The sequence below is a fragment of the Asparagus officinalis genome, chromosome 4, assembly GCF_001876935.1.
Source record: "Asparagus officinalis chromosome 4, Aspof.V1, whole genome shotgun sequence".
Classification (NCBI taxonomy): domain Eukaryota; kingdom Viridiplantae; phylum Streptophyta; class Magnoliopsida; order Asparagales; family Asparagaceae; genus Asparagus; species Asparagus officinalis.
Window position 1 is genome coordinate 47132195 of NC_033797.1, and position 26047 is coordinate 47158241.

General features: G+C 36.4%; 1 protein-coding gene across 1 annotated transcript; it reads right to left on the minus strand.

The window, feature by feature from the left end:
* Window positions 1503-10129, minus strand: LOC109837384 (eukaryotic translation initiation factor 5B-like). Its single transcript, XM_020405609.1, is given in 12 exon segments — window positions 1503-1938; window positions 2904-3023; window positions 3104-3223; window positions 3456-4016; window positions 4092-4151; window positions 6597-6662; window positions 6749-6859; window positions 6996-7086; window positions 7342-7442; window positions 7552-7659; window positions 7755-9812; window positions 9815-10129. Coding segments are annotated over 12 exon segments (3678 nt in total). The 5' UTR covers window positions 10031-10129; the 3' UTR covers window positions 1503-1872.

Consider the following 26047-nt stretch of genomic DNA (forward strand, 5'->3'; position numbering starts at 1 on the left):
ATTGCTCCAGACTGTTTTGTAACGGACATCTATCGGTTTAAATGCCATGATTTCTACAGTTATGAGCGGATTTTCAGTTTGTAACGGCCTCCACACGTTTATGGATGATCCCAAGCGGTTATGAAGCCATGTGGACTACACCAAACTCGAGAAAACCATCCAAATGAGCGTTACATTGTCCCTAGTCTCCGAGACAGTTTCCGTATCATCGTAATATATTTTATTTTATCACAAATTAAAATAACCATTCTAGACATGTTAAAAGGAAGTGAACCTATCAAATTGAGGGGTTTTACTAATCCGCTTCTCCAAACGAGTTAAGAAAATTACCCTTTATTTATTACAAAAAAATTATAGTATTACTTGCTATTTCCAAATGCTAAAAAACAGCACAATGATCAAAGTAAATATTAATACAAATTTAATAATTTAATCATTTTCAGATTTAGAAATGAGTTAACTAGGTTAACTCTTCTTCTTAATTCATATTCCTTAAACCTTTGCAAACTGAGCCCCTCAATGAGTGATTAAGAAATAAATTTTTATTTATGAATAAAAGCAGTAGTAATCTTTTTTAACCCAACTCTAAAAAATCACACAAGGATTCAGATAAATCTTATCTAATAGTTTAACCAATTTAATCATTTATTTGGTCCTAATTGACAAAGCCTAAATGGAAAAAGAGATTAAGGAGGAGATTAAACTAGTTAATTCATTTAAACAGAGAAAAATTAAACTTCAGATATGATATATTTTAACATTGTGCCCGTCCTTAGCGTTGGAGAATAGGGGAACTATTTCTTAACCTCCTCTTGAGAGCCGAGGTAGACTGGTTGATCCCTCCCGTTAAGAGATTTAACTCTTTTTAGTAAACCACTTGTCTTAAGAGGTGAAGTAGTGAAATCCAGACTTAACAGTGAAATCCAGACTTAGGTGCCACATCTTTACTATCAAAAAAAAAAATGAGCAGACGGGAATATCACTCTCTTTTGATAAGCGCTTGTGAAATTTCATTAAATTTCCGTTCTCCACACCACATTTTGAAAATCTTGAATGGGATCATAGTATACATATCATTTGGAGGGTTCTCTTCCTATCCAAAAAAGTCTACGATAAGGAAGAAATTAGCAGAGGCAGAGGTTGGACAAAGAGCCAGCTAAATTCTAGAATTAAGTATGAACTCAGCAGTTCATCGGACTCGTGTTCAAGAAACCAAATTCCTCAATTCGTAATGCAGTACTATCACCATATTTCATAACAGTTGTAGTTAATAAAGCAACGTTAAAGTGATAACTGCTCGGCTGACTGCTAACGTATGGTGCCCTGAGGCTTATGATTTCAGCAGTGCACGCATGATAAATCTCCATTGCTGCTGCTGCCAAAAACTGTTGGACGAACCTCAGCCGAACCGAACGGCTCAGCATGCTTTATCCATCTCAATCTCTTGCAACTGCTAGCATCAGACAGAATCGCATCGCAGTGCACCAAAAAGCGCAAGTCTGAGCATAAACAAATAAACTTGACATTGTGCACCGACGTGCATGGAGCAAGACTATTAACAAGGAAAAAATATATAATTTGCTCAAAACAATTGCGGGGCCTCTAAATGTATTTGCACTCAACATCACAAAATTTGTATAAATTAACCCCTCCGAGTATTTAGAGCAGTGGAAGAGGGTGGAGAGAAAGGAAGGCCGAGAGCTCTGGCCACAAATGCTTTGTGATGAAAAACTGAAACTCGAGCAGCACTTGAAATCTTTAGGCTGTTCAAGCTGCTTCAAAATTGTGGATAATAATCACCCAACAAAAGCATCTACGATTTGACAAGTCAGAAGATCTCGGCAACAGCAAATCTCTCCCATAGCCAAGGCATCACAGTATCTTGAAGATCTGCTTTAACTTGACAACAAGTTTCCACTCTTCAATGGACAAGTCGTCCTACAATACAACAAAAAAGTAGTTTAAAAAGGCATCTTCCATTACCCTGCTGGTGTGCGCAAAAAATGAACATTTCTAATGATCACTCAAGAGAATGTTAAATCTATGGGGGCAAGTATTGTCGTCAAAATACAATGCAGCAGAATTTAGCTGCCTCAGAAACACAACAAGAAGCAACCTAGATTCGAGCCTCGAGGATGGAGATTAATGATAGTGGCCAATTGCACTAATCTACCAAGGCGTACGCACAGCAAGTTATAAGAAGGGTTCTGGATTTCTACAGTTTTTGAGGCTCCATCTGGATTAGTTTTTGGCAATATATGTCAGAGGGCTACATGTTCCAGAAGTAACCAGGAATTTTGCATCACGTCAAGAGGGCTGGCTTCAAATCGCATCCGTCTTACCAGAATATTAAGTTTGGTGGATTTTATAATCTGTAATACATCAGTGTCAAGGTGATTGCTGCAATGCTTAGGATAAACCAATAACAACAAAGCCTTTCTCCCAATTTTCTAGGGTCGGCTACATGAATTCTACTTTTCCCTTCAATTATTTTGGTCATCTCTTCTGTTAATTATAATTGTATCCTTTTTAATTGCTTCCAACCAAATTCTTTTAGAACTACCTCTAGATCTCTTTATCCCAGAACCTATAACCTTGTCACTTTTCCTAACCGGTCCACTAAGAGGGATTCATTGTACATGAACAAACGATCTCGAACGATTCTCTCCCATTTTATCCTCAATAGGAGGATGAATGCACTCATTTATGTATCCTATCTTTTAGCGTACAACGACAAGACCATTGTAACATTCTCATTCTGCTACCGTGTTTAGAATGTGAACCCAAATAGAATCCTGTCCCAGTGCCTTTCTAGTGAAACTGCTGTAAAAATATTGTGCAAACAATTGAAATTTTGAATCATATAACTTCCATAGTAAAGGATGGTAGTGCAGTAAATTTACCCTATAATCTGCCTTCAGTACATCAATTGATCTCCTCGTGATGTGACTAACAAGCTCATCGCCCATGTCAAAATGCCGGCCAAACATTTTCTGTTGTTCTTCGGGATTGCTTCCAACTATCTGCATACAAAGAAGAGAAGTCATTAATAAAAGAGCCATAGAATTTGTGTCACAACAGGTACCAGATATTCTCTCTTTACCTTTATAGCCACCTTCTGACCTTTAGTGGCCGTTTCAACAGGCTTGTGGTTCATCTCGATTGAAGCGATCTTTCCAATATCAATGAATTCCTGCGAAGGGATGCATATAGGGGTTCCCACCTGGAATCAAAACTTGCCTAGTTTAGTCTTGATGTAAAAAGAAAACGTTAGATAAGCTGAGATATCATAACAACATGATTTCTCAAGTTCTATGTTTCAGGGGTGTGCACATGCCATTTGAAACATCAAGCACTGTAAGAAGCCAATAATGTGGTGATGTCAACAGTTCTAGAATAGAATAAATGCAACAACAAGAAAAAAAGGGAAACAATAAAAATAGAAAAGGGAAAACCTTGAGAATGCCTTCAGAAACATCCACACCCAGAACAATTGGATCTTTTTTGTTGAAAACGCAGTTTGGCATGATCTTAAGGACGCAAGGGAACACTGCATCTTCAGCACTTTCCTTCTTCTTTTCTGCCCTCACATTGTCAATGTAAGCTTTGAACTGGTCAAACAGGTGGTAAATAATATCTGCTTCAAAAATTTCAACTTGTAACTCCTTGGCAAGAATCCGAGCATCCTCATCAATCTTGACATCGAAGGCCAAGATGGTTGCATATTCTTTCTTCCCTCTTTCTCTCATAACGCTAGCCTTCATAACATCCTTCTTATGTACTGGACCTATACTGAAATCACAAAAGGGAATGCTTACAGCCGGACTTTTTAAGAATTCTGTCAGTGCTTCCAAGGAACCAAGGGTAGAAGCCTGAACATAGACACCCTCTCCACTCTTGTCAATCCGGCTCATGACTTTATGCATATCTTGCATAACAGCTTCCTTGACCACTTCCAGATCATCGTCCGGTCCAACTACATACAAAGCAGTGCCAGCAATGGCATGATCGAGACCCTGAAAGCAAGCAAGTAATTAGAACACAACTCTTTTACATAATTTGAGAATGTATTAGTGCTAAACAAGTCATACCTGCGCAGAAATTTTGACACCCTGTGCAGCTTTAATCTCTTTATGATGCAAATATGTTCCCTGGGTTAAGCCATAAATAGAAACATGCAGTAGTTCAAAAAAAAAGCCAATTCATCTGATTTCAAGATTAGTGAAACTTCTACATACTAAACCCTATAATGTCAGTAAAAAACATGTACATTCCCAAAAGGAATCAAACTGCAACATGGAAAAAAAATATTTGGTAGAACTTACACGGTGAAAGCCACTGTGTACAAATTGAATGGAAAATAGGGGATGTGAGGAATACACCAAATTTGCAGAGAACAGGGAATTAAGCACTTAAGAGATGCATGCGTATTGACAATTAAAATCAGCAACTAAATGTCTGGAAGATTGAAAAATACACCTATAAGATTTACTCCATGAGGATGATAATATGATACAATACGCAAATGCAAGCAATAAGTGGGAAAACTATACATGATAAATACTCCAAATTGACAATTTCGATTAGATAAATCTCATAAATTTTCTCCATGAGTATCAAATTGTAGAGCGAGTTTTCTTGTTTCACGCAGTTCACTGTGCAGCGTCATAGAGAAAATAAGAAAAAACCAAATGCAGCACTGAGAACTAAAACATCAGGAATGCATGTACCAAGGCAATTTTCTCCAAGTGCATGGCTATTGCGGCAAGCAAATAGGAAACAGTTACCATCAGGAGGCCATGTTTGTCAAATTAAAGCCTTATTTAACCATTCATATACTCAAATGTCCATTATAAATCTATAATTGATATGATTACTACACCATGAATAGTGAACAAGGAAGCATTCAGACTCACGATTTATACAGCTGCTTTCCCATGCTTAAACATAATGCATGCACTCTAGCACAAGCATGATGTTACATTCACTCATAACTAAGAAGATGAGGGATGTCATGATATGACACATGGGGAAAACAATACATGATAAGTATTCTGACTGAGACAACTTTGTCTTGATCAATATGAAGCAGCTACTCCATGAGGGTAAAAAATTTAAGAGCAGGTTTTCTTGTTTCATGCAATTTATTATGAAACATATGGAGAATTAAAGGAATTTTTTTTTCTAACTAAGCCTGCAAAAGAGGTAGTTACACTAAGTCTATCAATTGAAAAGCACACATATCATGTAATTCAAATAAAATTAATCCATTAAAAGTTGTCTTTATTCAAACTAGTGTTCCGAAGCACGCGATCGTGCATGACACAGTACACTTGTGCATAATAAAAATGCTTTCAACCTATAATTGGACAAATGAATTGGCTAATGAGCAAAAATATACCCAATAAAGCTTAAAAAAGAAATTGACCAAGCATTACAACCAATTTGATGTGGCCCACTTCATTGGGCGCTAATTTCCCAGCTAGGTAGATTTGTTTAAAATGATACACAATATTTACATGTACAAACCAAAATCCAAATGTGTTTAAGTTTTAATACACATCAATTGTGTGCAAAAAGACAGTTCTTGTTAACAGTTAGTTCAAATCAGTGTACAACATTTCAAACACATAAAAGTTGGTATTTGGAAGCATTTCAAATTGTTTCAAAATTAAACAGCATAACTTGACAATTTAAACCGGTAATATACTATATGTCATTTTTAGGCAAGGTCTCATTGCCACCTTACCTTCTCTGTAGCTACTTAGTACCACAAAATATTATTTCATCGATTTATTGCTGGCTATAAAAATTATAAGGGAGAAATATGAAGACTAGTTTGAAGGAAAATAATAAGACAGTTAAGATGGAAAAGCAACAATAAATAATGTGCATCTATGCTTGTATTGTAATTAACTGGTAGAGTCTCCAATAATGACTTGACTAATTTAATGAATGCAAAAAGACAGTGATGAAGTTAATAGCATAATAGTAATTGTACTAGCATATTACATTTCAAATCAACAAACCATAGTCTGCTTGTCCCATAAAAAGCTTAAAGAGAACTACATTCAAATAACATAGTTAATTTAAACAATGACTCATGCAAGATAATCCTTATATACTTATACTTTTTATTCGGACATGTCATACAGGCATGGTCTAAATCCATCTTTCAGTCAAAAGAAAGAGGGAGGATAAGAAACAGATGAAAGGCAAACATGTCAAGAAAAAAAGTAGTTAAGCAGGAATAATGATGTGATTGCTAATTTGCTATTTTGGGCTGAATCTGTTAAATGTGTTTGTTCATTTTGTGGCAATGAATCATGGTAGGAAAGGATTGTACAATGATGAGGGAAATGGAACAAGAAACTGGAATGTTTGTCGCATAGTATTCTACATAATTAAGTTATATCAACTTTGTGAGCCATGATAATTTTCAATCACAAATATGCTGATAGAATAGCAAAACAATACAGATTGCAGTTGACGGGGAAAGATAATTCCTATATGATCAAAAAATCACAGTTTCATACAATCATATCAAGAACCATAGTATAGGAACCAACTAAGAAAAATTAAGATAAAGTGCTAACCTTAACCCGGAGTTCCTTCATTGGATGAGGCGTAAGCAAAGCTCTAATAGTGGCCATAATAGGTCCCTGAAAATTACAATGTCAACAAGACAAGATAACATGCAAGGATATCACTGGAAATTTACTGGGAGACGGCTGTACGTAAACATCACCTGCATGCCACAAACAACTATTTGGTCTCCTTCATGTAGAACACCATTAACAAGTACCACATCAATGGTTGTCCCCAGACCTTCAATCATTTTCACTTCCAAAACGGTGCACTGAGAACATGTAGAAAATCAAATTACAAGTGAGTTTTTGTAGCTGCTTTTCTTTACAAAGAACAAAAAGGAAAAGGGGAAAACAGCATAAGTGATAAGAATCATCATGCTGCGTCAAGAAGGAAGGTGGACAAACCTCCACTTCGTCAGAGTATGTAAGTTTCTCTTCCATCGTTTTCTGAGTCCATTGTATTAGTAAAAGAAGGAGGTCAGGGATTCCTTCACCACTGAGATAAAAAAAATAGTACCACATGTTAGGTAAGATTGGCCTCTGCGCATACTTTTTTATTAATGTATCATACTATCAAACCCAAATGAAAACACTTGCAGAATGCTACTATGAAAAAGAATTCATGCATACAAGCCAGTGCATACACTATAAATTGTGTTCATGCTAACAGGCATGTGTATGTGTGTGTGGTAATATACCCACCAAAACCAACATGGGTCAAGAACCTTTGCTTGAAAGACTTAGAAGGTACCTGATAGCACTAGTTGGAACAATGTTGAATGTTTCTCCCATCTCTCTATTTTTGTAGTAGAGAGCTGTATTTAGGCCCTGCTCCTTGAATTGAGTTACAATCTGTCCAAAAGAGGAAGCAGAAAAAAGATTATACACAATAAAGTACCAGTATTAGCTTAAGAATAAACGATCCCATTAGCTAAAAACAAACGAATGATATGTTACTCACTTGCGTAAGCCTCATATTGAACTCATTTTTTACATCATTAGATTGCTGTTTCATAGCCTTAATAATTGGTGCATTTGGACATGTTTTCCACCCATAAAGCCGATCCACCTTAAAAATATAGCAAAATAACATATTTGCTTAAGTTTATAGCACAAAATATCAATTTAAAAAATATCCTTTGAAATGAAAATTGGAGAACTCACCTTATTCAATGCAACAATAAATTCTGTATTGCGACTTTTCAGCATGTTAAGGGACTCTATTGTTTGCGGATCGAGCCCATGCATAATGTCCACAACCAAAACTGCAATGTCACATAAGCTTGAACCTCTAGATCTTAAATTAGTGAATGACTCGTGACCAGGGGTATCAATAACAAGTAGGCCAGGGACCTTAAGTGTCGCATCTGCCTTCAATTCCTTGGTCCTTTCTCTTATGTTTTCAGTTGGGAAGTAAGTAGCCCCAATCTGTTGAGTAATACCCCCAGCTTCTCCCTCTTGTACATTTGTGCGCCTAATGCAATCGAGCAACTTGGTCTTTCCAGTATCAACATGACCAAGAATACAACAGATAGGAGAACGAAGTTCATTCTCACTGCTCTTTTCTGATGTATCCTCTGAAGTTTTCACCTCTTTCTTTTTAGCAACCTCATTTTTCATCTTCACCTCTCCATGCTCGTTTGCATTGTTCTCAACATCACCCTTCTTTGCAGGTTGACGAGAAGCAACCGTATTCTTTGTCCGCTCAACCGGAGCAGGAGCACCTTTCTTTACAACAGGCTGTGCATCCTCTTCCTCCTTGTCCTCCTCGGCAAATGGACTTGTGGCAGGCAATGTAACATCAACATCATCCCAGCTCTTTGCATCCCATTCGTCTTCATCTTCATCCTCTTCTACAGCTTCAACTTCTTCTTTCTCCTCTTGTTTTGCTTCAATCTCCTCAACTTCATCGGCTTGAGATTGAGATTCCTCAGTCATGAAATCTTCCGCAGCTCTATCAACCTCAGGCTCAGCAACCTCCTGCTGGCTTTCTTTTGGCTTCTCAGCCTCTACAACCTTAGCTTTTGATTTCCTTGTCTCGTACTTGGGCCTTTTCTTCACCTCTACCAGAGCATCACCCACAGGAACCTCGTTCTGGCCCAAAAATTGCCTCCTCATAGCTTCCAACCTCCTCTGCTCTTCCTTCTGCTTGCCCGTCAAAAGTTTACCCTCCTGCTTCTTCTTCAAAAGTTTCTCCTTTTCCCTCTCCTTCTTCCTCCTCTTAGCCTCCTCAGCAAGCCTCTCCTCTTCCTCCCTCCTCAGCCTCTCCTCCTCCTCCTTCCTCAACTTCTCCTCCTCTTCTCTCTTCCTCCTCTCCTCCTCTTCCTTCCTTCTCGCAAGTGCCTCCTGCATCTCCCTCACATGCTTCGGTAACTTCTTATTGTCAGCAGCCTTTCCCTTCACAGGGGCTTCCTCTTTAACCTCAGCCTCTTCCTTCTTAGCAGCAGCTTTCTTCTCTTTCTCCTTCTCTTTCTTCTTTTTCTTCTTCTTGGCTGCCGCAGACTCCACAGCATCTGCTACTTCCACCTCCTTTTCCTCAGCCTCAACTGGCTCAGGTTGAGCAACCTGTAGTTCTGCAACTGGTGGAGGGACCGATGAACTTGGCGGGCCCCCTTCACCGAGCTCCGCGAGGATCTTATCCAAGTCATCCTCCTCCTCTGCAGTCCTACCAGTCTTCTTCTTCTTCTTCTTCTTGTTCTTTGAATCCAGTTCGGTTTCCTTGGACTCAACTTCCTTTGGTTTCACTGCTGCCGGAGGTGGCGCCTCTTCTACTGCAGGAGCCCCCTCGCCCAGCTCCGCCAGCAGCTTATCTAAATCATCCGCCTCTTGAGCGGCAGCCTTCCCGTTTTTCTTCTTCTTCGACTTCTTCTTCTTCCCGAAATCAAAATCAAGATCCTTGCTTTCCTCGTCCTTCTCATCATCCACACTGTTGTCATTAGTAATCTCGGATTTCTCTTCCTCCTCATCCTCCTCATCTGCCGTTAGAGCAAACTTACCGCCCCCAGTCTTCTTCTTCGATTTCTTCTTCTTCTTGCCAAAATCAAACTCAAGTTCTTCATCCTTATCACCATCCTCCTCCACATGATTACCATCATCAACAACCTCAGATCTATCATCGCCATCAACATCATCCTCATCGAGAGCATTGAGAGCGCTAAAAGCACTAATAGAATTCTTCTTAGATTTCGATGATTTCTTCTTACCAGATAAGACGAGAGTCGTCGGCACCTCGTCGAGATCGTCAGCGGCGTCGTCGAGATCGTCGTCTTCGTTCCTTTTCGCCTTCGAGTCGCTCCTTTTCTTGTTCTTCTCGGCATGCCTGGTGGTCTCATGCACTCCGCGCACGCCGCCGCCGGCGCCGCCGCCTGGGGTTTTTGATCGGGATCTTCAGGGAACGAGTACTCGTCGTCGTCTATAGCAACGGGTTTTTTACGACCCATTGTTCTTGTTGGGATTGAAGGTGTGAGGGCTTTGGGAATTTGGAGTGGAGAAAGTGAACAGAGGAAACCCTAGAAATAGTGAGAAGTTCGCGAAAATGTTTCAGAGAAACCCCCAAGTAATTAATAGATTAGTTTTTTCTATATTGGCCCCCCACATCTCATATTTTGTAATGGTCGCCAAATTTTTTATATGTTGACATTAAATCGCCAACTTAATTCGTCCCCCAAATCTTATATATATTTTTAGGGAAAAATGTTTTAAGGCCCCAAAATATTAAATGGGATGTGACTAGGCCCCCTTATTGTTTTTTGGGTGTCAAAGCCCAAATACAAGAACACTTGTGTTTCAACCCTTTTTTCTTTTTCCAAGATAACACAGTGAGCCATTAATTAGGAATACCTAAAATACCCTCAACTCTTTCTCCTTCCTCTCAAGACCTTTCTGGCTTCTCTCCCTCTCATCTCTTCTCACGCTCAAACCTCCGTGAAATTGGGCGGAGGCGACAACGAGAAGAAGCCGCCACCGTCGGTGAACGTGTGCGGACGAGGGAGATTTTGAGTACTTACTGTGAATTAATAATAGTAAATGGATTTTTTTTTGCAGTTTATGTGAATCGATTATGCCATCTGATCCTTTTTTTTCAATTTGCCCTTATTTTAAGGACATTCTTGCTGTAAAATAAGGTGAGAATCTGACAGAACTATGCTCGTATGCATATGCAGATATCCTTGATCATGACCTCAAAGAATTATAGCAACACAACATATTTATTGGTGATCTTATGTTGCCAACTAAGTCTTGGCATTTCATAAGTAAAAGGACTATCTTTGATGTGCAGGCATATGCACGTGAAATTGATGAGCACAAGAAAACTTTGCTTCTTGTTAATAAGGCTGATCTTTTGCCATTAACTGTGAGGTAAGTGGTAATAATCATCTTTCAACTTTCTTAAAATTGCTGTTTGAAACAAATTAATACTAAATCTTTGATCTTCAGACAAAATTGGGCAAACTACTTCGACGCTTATGGAATTCTCTTTCTATTTTGGTCTGCTAAAGCTGCCTCCACTTCAAAGACATTGGGCTGATGCCTCGGGCGACATTCGAGTCCACCTCGAGGAGGAGGACGTTGTAGTAGGTTGATGTTTGGAAGAAAATTGGCAACAAGACCATTGAGTGCTTCTTTTAGTTGGTTTTTGTGATTTGCATGTCAAAAGTGTCGTGATTGCCGTAGATGATGATGATGATGGATTGATTGAATGGTGTTCAATGTTGTTTCTGATTGTTGTAATAGAAATGGGGGTTCAAGGTGTAGCAGATTGAGTAACAGTGTCAATTTTCTTCATAACGATTACATGTTAACTCTCACTATCGTGTGTTAAATATCATAGCTATATGTTAACTTTTACCAGAACATGTTAACTATAATAATTATATGTTGACTTTTAACTGAACGTGTTAACTATAATAATTATATGTTGACTTTTAACTGAACGTGTTAACTTTCCTCCTAGTATGTTAACTTTTCATACTGTATGTTAGCTTTCGCTGCTTTATGTTAACTTTCATCCAAACCTGTTAACTTTCATTGCTTTATTTTCGTAGAAGCGTTTAAAAAACCTGTTAACTGAACGTGTTAATATGTTAACTTTCAACTGAACATGTTAACGTTCACCATAATTGGGGATTTCTTCTTCAATCATCTCGGAGCTGCTTCCCTTTTCCCTTCTGCTTATTCTTTATCCATTCGTCGAGCTTTGGGCAGTCTTTCTTCCAATGATCAGTCTCCTTACACCAAGCACACTGATCTTTTCCAATTCTAGACTGTGACTTCCAATTCTTTCGGTTTGGACCCTTCCCTCTCACCATAATTGGGGATTTCTTCTTCAATCATCTCGGAGCTCTTTGGCTTGGCTAATAACCGATTACTCAGTTCAAATCAACTCTTTCATAAGAGTTATAACTCGTCTAGAGTTCTCGAACTCGATAAGAGTTTTTTCATACTTGCCACGCAAGTTTTCCTCAGTTAGAACTTTCAGATTTTTTTTAAAAAAAATAGAACTCTCTATATAAACAACAGCTTGCATATGAATCTCCATACAACCACTATTTTGGGTGCCTCTCAGATTTATATATCAATGATAAATCATCGTGAAGGACTTTTAGTCTTTCAAACACATCGAATTTTAGTTCAAAAAAACTTGTTATGAAGAAGCTAACATATTATTATGAAAGTTAACATGTAACAGTGAAAGTTAACATACTATGATGAAAGTTAACATGTTTAGCTGAAAGTTAACATGTTACGAGGAGAGTTAACATATAATGATGAAAGTTGACATAATTTATGAAGAAAGTTAATATATCATCTGGGAACGACTACATTAATTGTATGCAGTATCAAAACTCCATTGCATCAAGCCGCTTATATTTGAAAACCAACATGTTCAGTTGAAGAAGAAATCCCCAATTATGGTGAACGTTAACATGTTCAGTTGAAAGTTAACATATTATGATAATCGTTAACATATTCAGTTGAAAGTTAACATGTTACGAAGAAAGTTAACATATTATGGTGAAAGTTAACATGTAATAGTGAAGGTTAACATATTATGATAAAAGTTAACATGTTACGAAGAAAGTTAACATATTATTATGAAAGTTAACATGTTACTGTTTACATTATTTGTCATCCACATCAGAAAATACAATAAGAATAATAAAGGTCAAACTTGCTACATTGTTTGTCATCCACATCGACTGTTTACACAACTAAACTAAATATACACAATACAGACATGCACACAAGTTTTGGTTCAACCAATCAATTTTTAGAACAACTTTTTCTCATCCTTATCAAATGTCTCTGCTTGATTCTTCTGTTGTCATCCTTCTATTAGAAGTTCAGCTGCTAGCCTCCCACAAATGACATCAGATTCAGCATCGGGAGTAGTTACTTGATTTGTATTCACCCCAATCGGTTATAGCCTTCACATATAAGGGAAATAAAATTCCACAATCAAAACTACATGATATAAAGTAACAAACTAGTTAGATATATGATGCCGGATAAAATGAAAAAGATCAAATTTGTGAAATATTAACATTTCAGACTGTCGCTCGCAAGGGACGGCTTTAACATACGATCAAACATGTGTGACAAGAGAGATGACGGAATATGAATATCATGTAAAAGGATTTCTGAAACTAGTTTCATAATATAAAGATTTGGGGAACAAATTTCAGAATATAAAAATTTGGCGAACTAATAGCGAAACACCCTACAAATATTTGATCCCTCTATCTAACTTCTAATACCAATCAACCTTATTTTCTCCTTCAAACGTCGCAAGAATTATCATCTTATCAAATCGTACCCCCAACGAGAGCCCCCTTCAACTTTTCAAGAGTGCTCACCCAAGTTACAAGTCATCAAGAATTTACAACTCACCCAAAAATATCAATCGTACAATCAAATTTCGACCCTTGATTTTCTTCCTTCTTCTCTTAGATATCTCGATTTTTATCAAGTAACCCGGCAAATATAGAAGTGAAATTCTCTTAAAGGAAGAAAGGGGAAGTTTCAATTTCAAAATTAAAACGATACAAACCCAACCGTGACAGATTCAAACTCACCAGGACGACAGAGACAATAGAACTTCTCATCCTCTGCTCAAGGAAACAAAAATAAAGCACACATCTTTATTAGAAATCTCTCAGAAGTAAAAAAATTTCCCAAAATCAGAAAAAGAAAATGTAACAAATCGAATCCATAAAAAATTTACCGATGGTGAGAGCTTTGACAAGGGCAGTCCATCGGCCCTTGTAATCCCTGAAGATGTCTTCGAGTGTGCGAGGGCGGAAGTCGACGCCACGTGCTTCCATTTCCTGCCTCGGGGATTAGGCTTTCTTAGTCGCCAATGTTTTTTTTTAAAATCCCAGAATGCTCGGAGGATGAAGAAAAGGGTTTTAGAGGGAGAAATAGAGGGAGCTTATTAGGTGATACCTTCGGTTTTAGAGGAGGTTGAGGAAGAGTAGATCGGCTTCGGTGTCGGTGGCCGCGGTCAGGTCACCTCCGAGGCGGCAGGAGGTATCAGTGATTATGGAGGAGGATGGGATCCAGAGCGCCATCGAAGCAAATTTTCCTCCCTCGTCCGCACACGTTCACCGACGGTGGCGGCTTCTTCTCGTTGTCGCCTCCGCCCAATTTCACGGAGGTTTGAGCGTGAGAAGAGATGAGAGGGAGAGAAGCCAGAAAGGTCTTGAGAGGAAGGGGAAGGAGTTGAGGGTATTTTAGGTATTCCTAATTAATGGCTCACTGTGTTATCTTGGAAAAGGAAAAGGGGCTGAAACACAAGTGTTTCTTGTATTTGGGGCTTTGACACCCAAAAAAAATAAGGGGGGGCTAGTCACATCCCATTTAATATTTTGGAGCCTTAAAACATTTTTCCCATATTTTTAAACTAGTCCCTCTAATTAGCATCAAATTGAACGAAGCTCTTGATATATATATATATATAAAACAGTATATTGCACAAAACTACTCTGAGCTCTGTGGTTTTGCATAAAATTATTATAATTATTTTGTTGTAGAAAAACTTCTATCCCATCATATCATATCATATCATACTCTCTTTTAAAAGTACGAGTTCGAGAAAATCTTTACATTGTCAATATTACCCTTGATTATTTTAATATTTTATTTAAATTTTAATCTATTATAATCATAATTATATCTTATTCTAATCTCATGTGAACAACTTGCAGGTCAACAATCTAAAGATTAATATGGTATAGTATATGAAGTATTACAAAAAAACCCAAAAAGCTTTCAAAATTGCACAAAACTACCCTTAAAAGTTTAAAATTACACAAAACGTTCAGACGTTTCAAAACTTAAAATAACAAACATGAAATCCTCAATATTTTAAAAACTATAAAAACATGCTCAAAAGTTCAAATAATAAAAAAGCACTCTGAAATTTTGAAATTTCAAAACTTACGAACAACAAAGATGAATTCAATGAATTACCATCAGGCATTAAAAACTTAAAATTTGTTAAAAATAACCTTAAAGTTATAAAAATTATAACAAACTCTTTTGAAAATTAAAAAAAGACAGAAAACCCTAAAATTTAAAAACTTATAACCAATACATATTGTTCGCGTCGAAAGTTGATTTCTTGAGGAATTCATTACAACTTCAAGCGTTTACAACGAATTCAAAAGATGAGTCTTTTATAAGATCTTTCTACACAAAAGATATTGAAAAAATTACAACTTTCTAGAAAACACAAGCAGAGAGATCATTTATCGGTCTTTTGCTTGCGTGTGATCTTTGTTGGTACCGGGGTTTATTCATGGACCACCAAATGATCAGATCCGATTGATTTTTGTTGCCTCACGAAGGAGACAAGAATTGAAGTGAATATCTCAGCAACGGTAAGATAAACACTCTCCTCGAGATCACAGGAACAGTGCGATCTCAAGGGAAGCGGATGAATGAGGTTGAAGCGGCTGCAGATCTATCGAACTCTCCTCCTTTTTATCGAAGAACTCGCCAAGAACTTGCTTCCTCCTCTCTGAAATTCATGCTCCTTGCTCTCCAAAATGTCAGGGCTTCGCCGTTGCTCCTAAAATTCAGATCCCCGTGAATAAAGGCTCTAGGGGTGTATTTATAGGCTTCAGAAGCTCTGTTTTCGAATAAGAACAAACGATTTGATCTTATCCTTAGTTGTAACCACTTAACCACGTTCAAAGATAGCCTCAAATTAGTTGGAGAGACTGTGGAATCAAGAAATCTTAAAATCTTATCGAAAAATAGGTTTTCGGGTGGTTAACAGGAAAAAAATAGTTTTTCTAGGCGTGAGACACCGCTGGTGTCTCGGCCTTGGCCGAGACGCCGTTGACGTGTTTTGATTGTTTCGCCTTCTCCCGTCCGATATCGGAATAACGTGATTCAAAATGCACTAGAAAGCTAGAAAAGAGATCTACAACCTCCCCTGGGCGAAACACACATGAAGTGAACGAGACACGAGTGTTGTTTCGTCTTTCATGGGTGAAACGAAACTCCCAATTGAGTCGTTTCTTCACTATTTTGTCATCCCGTTGACACGTATGTTTCGTCCACTTGCTTCATGCACTTGTTGGCTTCCTCACAGCATCAAGAAATCTTAAAATCTTATCGAAAAATAGGTTTTTGGGTGGTTAACAGGCGAAAAATAGTTTTTCTGGGCGTGAGACACCGCTAGTGTCTCGGCCTTGGCCGAGACGCCATTGGCGTGTTTTATTGTTTCGCCTTCTCCCGTCCGATCTCAGAATGACGTGATTCAAAATGCACTAGAAAGCTGGAAAAGAGATCTACAACCTCCCCTAGGCGAAACACACATGGAGTGAACGAGAAACGAGTGTTGTTTCGTCTTTCATGGGTGAAACGAAACTCCCAATTGAGTCGTTTCTTCACTATTTTGTCATCCCGTTGACTCGTATGTTTCGTCCACTCACTTCATGTGCTTGTTAGCTTCCTCATAGCATCAGATAATCCTCGTTGACTTGGATAATGACGTTCATCGACTTTTTTCCATCTCGAGCTGTGTGCGGAAACCTATAGGGTAATTTTTAACGTCTATAGATACCCCCTCCAAAGTGTTTTAATCTCGTTCGGCGAAGATATCATGTTAATATAAAGAAAGAGGCGATGTGGAGATGAACTGTCAAAGGTTACAAAATAATTAGTTCTTAACTTCATTGAATAATTTAATTTAATTTAATTGGGTTTAGAATATATAATATAAATAAGGTTTAGGAGTAAAATTGTCCATAGAAAGTTTTACCCATACTCTCTCTTTTAAAGGGAAGTATGATGATTTGTCAAATATATTTACACTTCTACGATTAGTATTGCACCTTATAAATTGATATAGGAAATATTATTTTATCATTAATTCAGAAGAACATGATTTCCTCTTTTATAGCTCGCCTTGAAAAACATACAGTCCCAATAATTCACTAAATTAAGTTTTGTTTAAAATCATGATAAGATGTTTTTCTGTTATTTTTTCTAAGGCCCCATTTGGCAAAGGGTTAAGGAAGAGGGGTTAAAGAGAATGATTAATGTATTTAGCCCATTCGATAATCTGAAAAACTAAATTATTAACCCATTAAATAAGTTTTATTTTAGCCTTTGTGAACAGTTTTTAGTGTTTGAGAATAATAATGATTTTGACTATTTTATTTATAATTAGAAGAGTTAACTCTTAATCCTTCTAAATAGGAGTATTAGTAAACCCCTCATTTTGAGGGGTTAACTCATTTTAATCCCTCTAGAGGGGTTAGCTTAACCATTCAATATTTTTTTATATTTGACAAATTATGAAGGGCTAACTCACCTTAACCATTGTATAGATTTTTTGTATTTGACGGGTTAAGGAGGGGTTAAGTAACCCCTCGCTTTAATCCTTTGTTAAACAGTATCTTAACAAATTCATCTACTTGGGATAGTAGGAAGTTTGGAATGCAGGTAATACTTTTAAAATATGTATGGTAACATGCATTGTGTACATCATTTTAAAATCAGTTGAGCAGAAAATGTCAACAAGGCATGTAATAATGAGAAAGCTGAATCCAAGATCGTAAGATATAGATATAGTTGGTAGCAATAATGCAAATGGTTTGAATAATAGATAATAGTGAACACTATTGTCCATTATTCGAACCATTTACATTATAATTGCCAATTATTCATATAGGTAATGGTGGAAATTGTAAGGAATATTAACCCCAAGATTAGTTTATTTTGATGATAACAAATATTATATGTTGTGTGTATTATGTGCTAACATTTGTTTTGCAGTATCAGAGCTATATCAATAATTATATTCAAAGAGATACTCAAGACATAGATGAGTTCAAGGCAAAATGAAGCAAATTAAGAAGAAGATATACTTTATTGTCAAAATATAATTTTATATTTTCTTTGCTTAGAAATTTGTACAAGCCTTGATCACTCACACACATGCACATACATAGTGTTAGAACACACTAACATATGCTTAGTGTGTTGGTTAACAATAGAAATCCCCTATGTTAGCCATTAGAGTTTATAGATATTGAGTGAGTCTTACATCATTTTATTTATACCCTTTATCAATTAGAATCTGGAAAAACTCAAAAGATAAAAGTTGTAGGTCTCTTCAAGAGATTTTCAACAAATCTTAAATTACCTCATTCCGATATCGGATGAGAAAGTTACAGTCAAAATACTAAAAAGCAAATTCCAGAATCTGTGAGTTTACAGTGTAGTCGACTACTATGCCTTATAGTCGACTACTAAGTAATTTTCTGACTTCACAGAGTCTGTTTAGACTTAGTGTAGTCGACTACTATAACTTGTAGTCAACTACAGATGCAGTTTTTTTAGATTTCAGGTTTTGAATAAGTGACTGTTTATAGTCGTTTTGTGTATGTTTTTAGGGTTTGAAAACTTGTCTTTTCAAGGGCTATAAATAGGTTATAAGTTCAGAAATTTGCACAACTAATTCATACACATAAGATCAAACATTTGTGCATATTCACTCTCTAGTTTTCCAGATTTTCATGCTAAGTGTTTAGAAAAAGAGAGTTTCTGATATTGCCTTGGTTTCAATCATTCTTAGAGATTGTATAGGCAATATTCAGAGAGTTTAAAAGAATCCTAAGCCACTCTGCACTTCACTACATATTCAAGGCCTATAGGATCAATTGTGTTCTTGCTTCAAAAAGGATTTCTCTCGGGTTTAAGAGGGTTGATCTCTTGGTTTAGAGATTGAGTGGCAATTGGCATAGTCTTGTCAATTGGTATTGCAATTTGTAGGGACTTGCAAATTGGTCAGGTTTGCTTTTGATTTTGTAAGTTTATTCAAAATCATAGTGAAAACTCTCAAGCGGGATTCGCTTGGGAACTGGATGTACACCGGATTGGTGGAACCAGTATAAAACCTTGTGTTTGTGATTGTGAATTTCTGAGATTGTCATTTTTCTTTGCAATTTATAATCTACTTTGCATAAATTAAAAAAAAAACTATTCACCCCCCCCTCTAGTGTTCTAGTGTATCTATTTAAGATCCTTCATTTGGTATCAGAGCAAGGTGAAAGATGACATCAACAAATACATCACAATTCAAAGAAGGATATTCTACAAATCATCCACCAATGTTTGATGGACTAAATTATAACGATTGGAAGTGTCGGATGAAAATCTATCTCCAATCAATTGGCTACGAACTTTGGAATATTGTGGAAACAAAATATGAGAAGCCAACCACTCCTTTCAAAGAATGGACTACATCTCAAAGGAACAATGCAAACTTGGATTCCAAAGCAATGAATGTCTTATTTTATGCTCTTGACAAGAATGAGTTCAATAGGGTGTCAACGGCCACATCCGCATATGATATTTGGCACACACTCGAGGTAACTTATGAAGGTACAAGTAATGTTAAAGATACTAATAATAATTTTATTTGTTATGGTTGCAATAAGCCAGGACATATGAAGAATGATTGTCACTTTCTAAAATTAATGTCAAAGTCTACAAAATTTAACAAGAAAAGGAAAGCTTTGGCGACTACATGGGATGATAGTGATAATTCATATTCGGATGAAGAAATCGAAGAAAAGGAAAGCGCTCATATGTGTTTTATGACACAAGATGAAGTAAGTGACAATGAAGAGCTTTTAGATGCTTTCAATAAATTATATGAAACATTTTTGAGATTAAAGGCTTCACATAATTTTCTTAAAGGTGAAAATAAAAGATTACTTGAAGAAATTTCTAATTTTAATTCTTCTACTATTTCTTATTCTCAAGTAATTGAATTGAAAGAGGAAAATAAATCATTGCTTAAAGAAAATCATATTTTGACTAATGAGAATGTTTATCTAAAATAAGAATGCAATGATTTAAAAATTCGCATTAATGTTTTAGATAAAGATATTTCTTCTATTAAATTAAAATATGATGATATATGTTTGAATGTTAGTAAATTCAATAAAAGTAAAGAGAATTTGAATAATTTGCTCTCATTTCAAAAATCTTCAAACAATCATTTTGGCATTGGATTTGTTCCTAAGTATTTTATAAAGAATGATTATGTTTTGAAGAATAATAATAAGAATATTCATGCTAAACAAAATAAGTATATATGGATTCCTAAGAATTTGAATATTCATGATAGGAATTATTATATTTCATCTTATATTTATGAAGTTTGCAATTCAAAGAATTACACTTATGTTAATAAATGAAAACCAAATTCCAAGTGGATTTGGATTCCTAAGGGCTAATCCTAATGATATAATATAAAAGGGTACCAAAGTGCTTAATATTTTTATTAAGGTACCCGGGAAGAGAAAATTTTAACTAGAATTATGTTTATTTCTTTTTGTTAATGACAAAGGGGAGTTATATAGAAAATTTTAAAATTTTTACTAATGCTTTGATGCAGGGGGAGTAAAAGATTTTATTTAATAATTTTATGCAGGGGGATTAAAATTTTTATATCTTAATAACATATATTTGTTATCATCAAAAAAGGGAAGAATGTAAGGAATCTTGACCCCAAGATTAGTTTATTTTGATGATAATAAATATTATATGTTGTGTGTATTATGTGCTAACATTTGTTTTGTAGTATCAGAGCTATATCAACAATTATATTCAAAGATATACTCAAGACATAGATGAGTTCAAGGCAAAATAAAGCAAAGAAGAAGATATACTTTATTGTCAAAATGTAATTTTATATTTTCTTTGCTTAGAATTTTGTACAAGCCTTGATCACTCACACACATGCACATACATAGTGTTAGAACACACTAACATATGCTTAGTGTGTTGGTTAATAATAGAAATCCCCTATGTTAGCCATTAGAGTTTATAGATATTGAGTGAGTCTTAAAATATTTTATTTATACCCCTTATCAATTAGAATCTGGAAAAACTCAAAAGATCAAAGTTGTAGGTCTCTTCAAGAACTTTCCAACAAATCTTAAATTACATCATTCCGATATCAGATGAGAAAGTTACAGTCAAAATACTAAAAAGTAAATTCTAGAATCTGTGAGTTTACAGTGTAGTCGACTACTATGCCTTGTAGTCGACTACTAAGCAATTTGTGAGTTTACAGTGTAGTCGACTACTATGCCTTGTAGTCGACTACTAAGCAATTTTTTGACTTCACAGAGTCTGTTTAGACTCAGTGTAACTACTAAGCAATTTTTTGACTTCACAGAGTCTGTTTAGACTCAGTGTAGTCGACTACTATGACTTGTAATCGACTAGAGATGCAGTTTTTTTAGATTTTAGGTTTTGAATAAGTGACTGTTTATAGCTATTTTGTGTACGTTTTTAGGGGTTGAAAACTTGTCTTTTCAAGGGCTATAAATAGGTTATAAGTTCAGAAATTTGCACAACTAATTCATACACATAAGATCAAACATTTGTGCATATTCACTCTCTAGTTTTCCAGATTTTCATGCTAAGTGTTTAGAAAAAGAGAGTTTCTGATATTGTCTTGGTTTCAATCATTCTTAAAGATTGTATAGGCAATATTCAGAGAGTTTAAAAGAATCCTAAGCCACTGCTGTACTTCACTACATATTCAAGGCTTATAGGATCAATTATGTTCTTGCTTCAAAAAGGATTTCTCTCGGGTTTGAGAGGGTTGATCTCTTGGTTTAGAGATTGGGTGGCAATTGGCATGGTCTTGTTAATTGGTGTTGCAATTTGTAGGGACTTACAAATTGGTCAGGTTTGCTTTTGATTTTGTAAGTTTATTCAAAATCATAGTGGAAACTCTCAAGCGGGATTTGCTTGGGGACTGGATGTACACCGGATTGGTGGAACCAGTATAAAACCTTATGTTTGTGATTGTGAATTTCTGAGATTGCCATTTTTCTTTGCAATTTATAATCTACTTTGCATAAATTTTAAAAGAATACTATTCACCCCCCTCTAGTGTTCTAGTATATCTATTTAAGATCCTTCAGAAATAAACTAAACAATTATTAAATAATTCAGTAAATATTTGTAAATATTTTGAGATGTATTTAACACAAACAAGTATAGTAAATACATTAACCTAGGGCTATTCATCCGGGCCGGTCAAAATCGGAGCCCAGACCCGGGCCTGTGGGCCGAGTCCGAGCCCGGTTTGGCTAGGCCTGGGCCTGGGCCGGGCCCGGTTTGGCTGGGCCTGGGCCTGGGTCGGGCCCAGGCCCGAGCGGGCCGGGCTCCGGGCTGCTCATTTCCCATTTTTTTTTCTTTTTTGATAAAAAATTACTAAAAATTTAGGCCGGGCTCCGGGCTGCTCATTTCCCATTTTTTTTTCTTTTTTGATAAAAAATTACTAAAAATTTAGTTTAACCTTATTATATTTATATAATTGTGTATTTGTATATACTTACAAATTATTATATAACTATATATTATATGTAAATATATTGTATATGTCATGACCATAAAATTATGATATTAGTTAAAATAAATTTTTGGTATTTTAGATATTATTTTAAAAAGAGTATTTGTATTTTTCTCGATTTTCTAGAAATTTTTTATGATTTAAAGTCTAATTTTTATATTTATTTAAATGGTTTTGATATTTATAAATTAATTTAGTGCAATGAAAAATTCTGGGATTTGTCCGTTGTGTTACTGATACTATTACGTATTAATTTAAATAATATGTGGTATTATTATTACTATTAAGTATTAATTCTTGTATTATATTGAATTATTAATTATGTATTATTTGTGTAAATTATTATATTATTTTAATTATTATGTATTAGCTGTCGTATTAGCATAACTGGTACGTTTTATCGTGTAGATAATTGTCACATAATTATTTGATTTTAAATGTAAGTAAATATATTTTTATTATTATTTATTCTTGTTTAATTATACAATATTTGTATATTTCGACTATTTCGTATCAACTGTTGTATTAGCACAACATGTACGTTTTTATTTGTACATAATTATTCTGTAATTGGTTTAATTTTTTATATACCCGTAACTATTTATTTAATTATTTTCGTTTAAATACCTGAAACTATTTGAAAATAATCCAAAATTATTTTGCTTCCCGCGTTAAACCCCCAACAACCACCCCCTCATCACGTTCTCTCCCTCTTTTTTTCCAAGAAAACGGCTCCACGCGCACCGTAAAATTAGACTAAGCAGCTCCGTATCAATCATATTTTAATTTTTTATTATTAAATTTTCATATTTAAACCCTCACCCAATACCCTCTCGTGATCACCCACTCTCTCCCTCTCTCTCCTCCATTTCCCAAAAAACTCAAGTCAGCTCTCTCTCTCTCTCTCTCTCTCTCTCTCTCTCTCTCTCTCTCTCTCTCCTCTCCTCTTCGAGCCTCGGCTCAGAGCTTCCGTCCGTTCTTCCCCTCCGATCTCCTCCCACTGCCTCGTCGACGCGCAGGACCGCTGCCACCTCCCCGCCAGCTCCGCCTCCCTCGCCGTCAACGACGGTAGACCAGTTCCTCCGCCCGTCCTCCGCTTCTCCCTGAGCTCGAACCGCCGTAGCCCAGCCTTCGCCCCTCACAACCCGCCGCCTGAACGACGCCTGGAGCCCACGCGCTGCTCCCGCCTGAGCTCGCCGCCCCTCCCTGAACCACGCGCACGGCCGACTAACTGCCTCTCAACACCAGTTCACGAACGTACCGCCCTCCAGCAAGCCCCCGCCCTCTCCGACCACCGGCCCTCATTCAGTCGCCCTGCTTCACCGCCCTGTCGAGCGAACCAACGCCACCCCTGACCGCCGTGGCTCCCTCCGACCCAGACCTCTACGACCACGCTCCAGCTCGGCCTGACTCGTCCACAGCTGTAGGCTCCGAGTCTCTGACGCCACTTGCGGCCTAAGCTGCCACCACGCCGTAACGCGGCCGCTTTGCAGAGCTCTCCCCCGCCGTCGAATCTCAGTCGCCGTCGAACCCCGCTGCGCGACGGAGCCGAGTCGCTCCAGAGCCACCCCTCGTCGCTCATCGTCAACGCCCCCGCCATAGGCTCGCAACGTCGAATCATTCAACGAACCCCGAGGCAAGATCTCGATACTCTTTTGATTTATCATTCAATTCTTAGATCCGCTCTGAATTAATTAGTTGCTTGTAAGATCCCTATTCTTGCTCAGTATAATTTTAGAATGATCACAGATTAATTATGCATACGAACTCGTTACCCGAATAATTACTCGTTACAAATATAAAACTATCGTGAACATATTGAACTGAGAACTATAACGTATAGAACTGTTGTGAACGAAATGGACTGTGGACAATGACGTATGACCATTCACATTATAATACATATACTGTGATGACCTGCACGGATTTATTTAACGAATGATATTAAAAATAATATTATGATAATAGATACTGTAAAGATAAAATAAAATAAAATTATTTTAGATTAATTTATAATTTTAAAGAATTTTATTGACAAAATAATCAATTTAAAATAATTACTATTTTGGTGAAAAATCATTTTAGAGTAATTATAATAAATTAATAGAATTTATTTGACAAAAGAATTATTTTAGAATAATTATAATTTAAAAGAATTTATAAGTATCAATTTAGAATAATTTCAATAATTTAAGAGAGTTTTATAAAAGGAATTATTTTAGAACATTTATAAATAATTTTATAAAGGATTTATTTTAGAAAAGGGATTATTATGAATTTTTCATGATTTATGTTTCTTAATTTTAATTATGTGATATGTCTTGATCATTCGTCTTCGTTATTTCTGGTTGTGATTGAGAACTGTTAGTGGTCATGACCGTAGTAGCCTTACGTGACCTAGAGACATGTATTGTGTTGACTTAGAAAAGCGAGAAGAGTTGGGATGGGGAAGTTAATGTTCATGTGATCGGATAATATTGTTGATGTATCTTCCATACTAGAACCAGTGAACCGTTTCGCACTGGGGTTAGTTTGTTGGGCCAAGTGAACCGTTTCGCACTTGGTCAGTGAAATCGTTTCGTCACCCGAGTTTTGCTTGAGTTCGGACCAGGCCGAAATCGGATGCGTGTAGTCCTCTCACCGAACCGTTTCGCAGGTTTGGATGCACGTAGAGGATTTGTGAACAGTCAGTTATCCGGTAATATGAGCGTTGGCTCTGTGTGAGATGTGACCAGTGACCTATTATAGAATGGCTAGTTACATGACCTCGTTTCTTGGCTAGGTATGAGTTCTTGTGAGATGTAGGCCAGTTTTTCTTGGCTAGGTATGAGTTCTTGTGAGATGTAGGCCAGTTGTGTTTCTCTTCGTACATAGATCGGGATTAATATTTAATTATTTACAATTCGAGACATATGGTATATACAGGAGGGTTTCCTTGTTTGGATTATTTCGCTCGACGTACTACGTCTCGAGTTGTAGATTTTTAAGTATTAATTTCATCTAGTTGTTTGACCTTGTGACTTGGGTGATTATTCTGATCACTAGCTGTAATGACCGTAAATTTTTAATACTGGTTTAAATAAAATTTTTGGTATTTTAAATATTAAATTATTATTTTTAAAAGAGTATTTGTATTTTTCCGATTTTTTAGAACATTCTATGATTTCAAAATCCAATTTTATATTTATTTTAATGGTTTTGATAATTATAAATTTAATTTTTACGGTGAAACTTTTAAATTAATATTTGTTATTTATTATTGTTATTATTATTTGTATTATTAATTATCTTATATTAATATTTTTAGCTTGCATCCCTTATCCCCTGTCCCTATTTGTAGCTGTCAGATGATCAGCACGACAGTCAATTTGTTATTTGGCTTTTTCCTTATATTTTCCTCTCTAATCAGTCTCTCTCTCTCTCTCTCCCAACTCCCTATCAAATCTCCTACCTCACTTCCTCAAATTCCTCCGTGTTTCACTCCCTCGTGTCCCGCTCCCACACCTCATTCTCTCTCTTCTCTTATTTCACGCGCTCCCACACTCTCTCACATCACTTT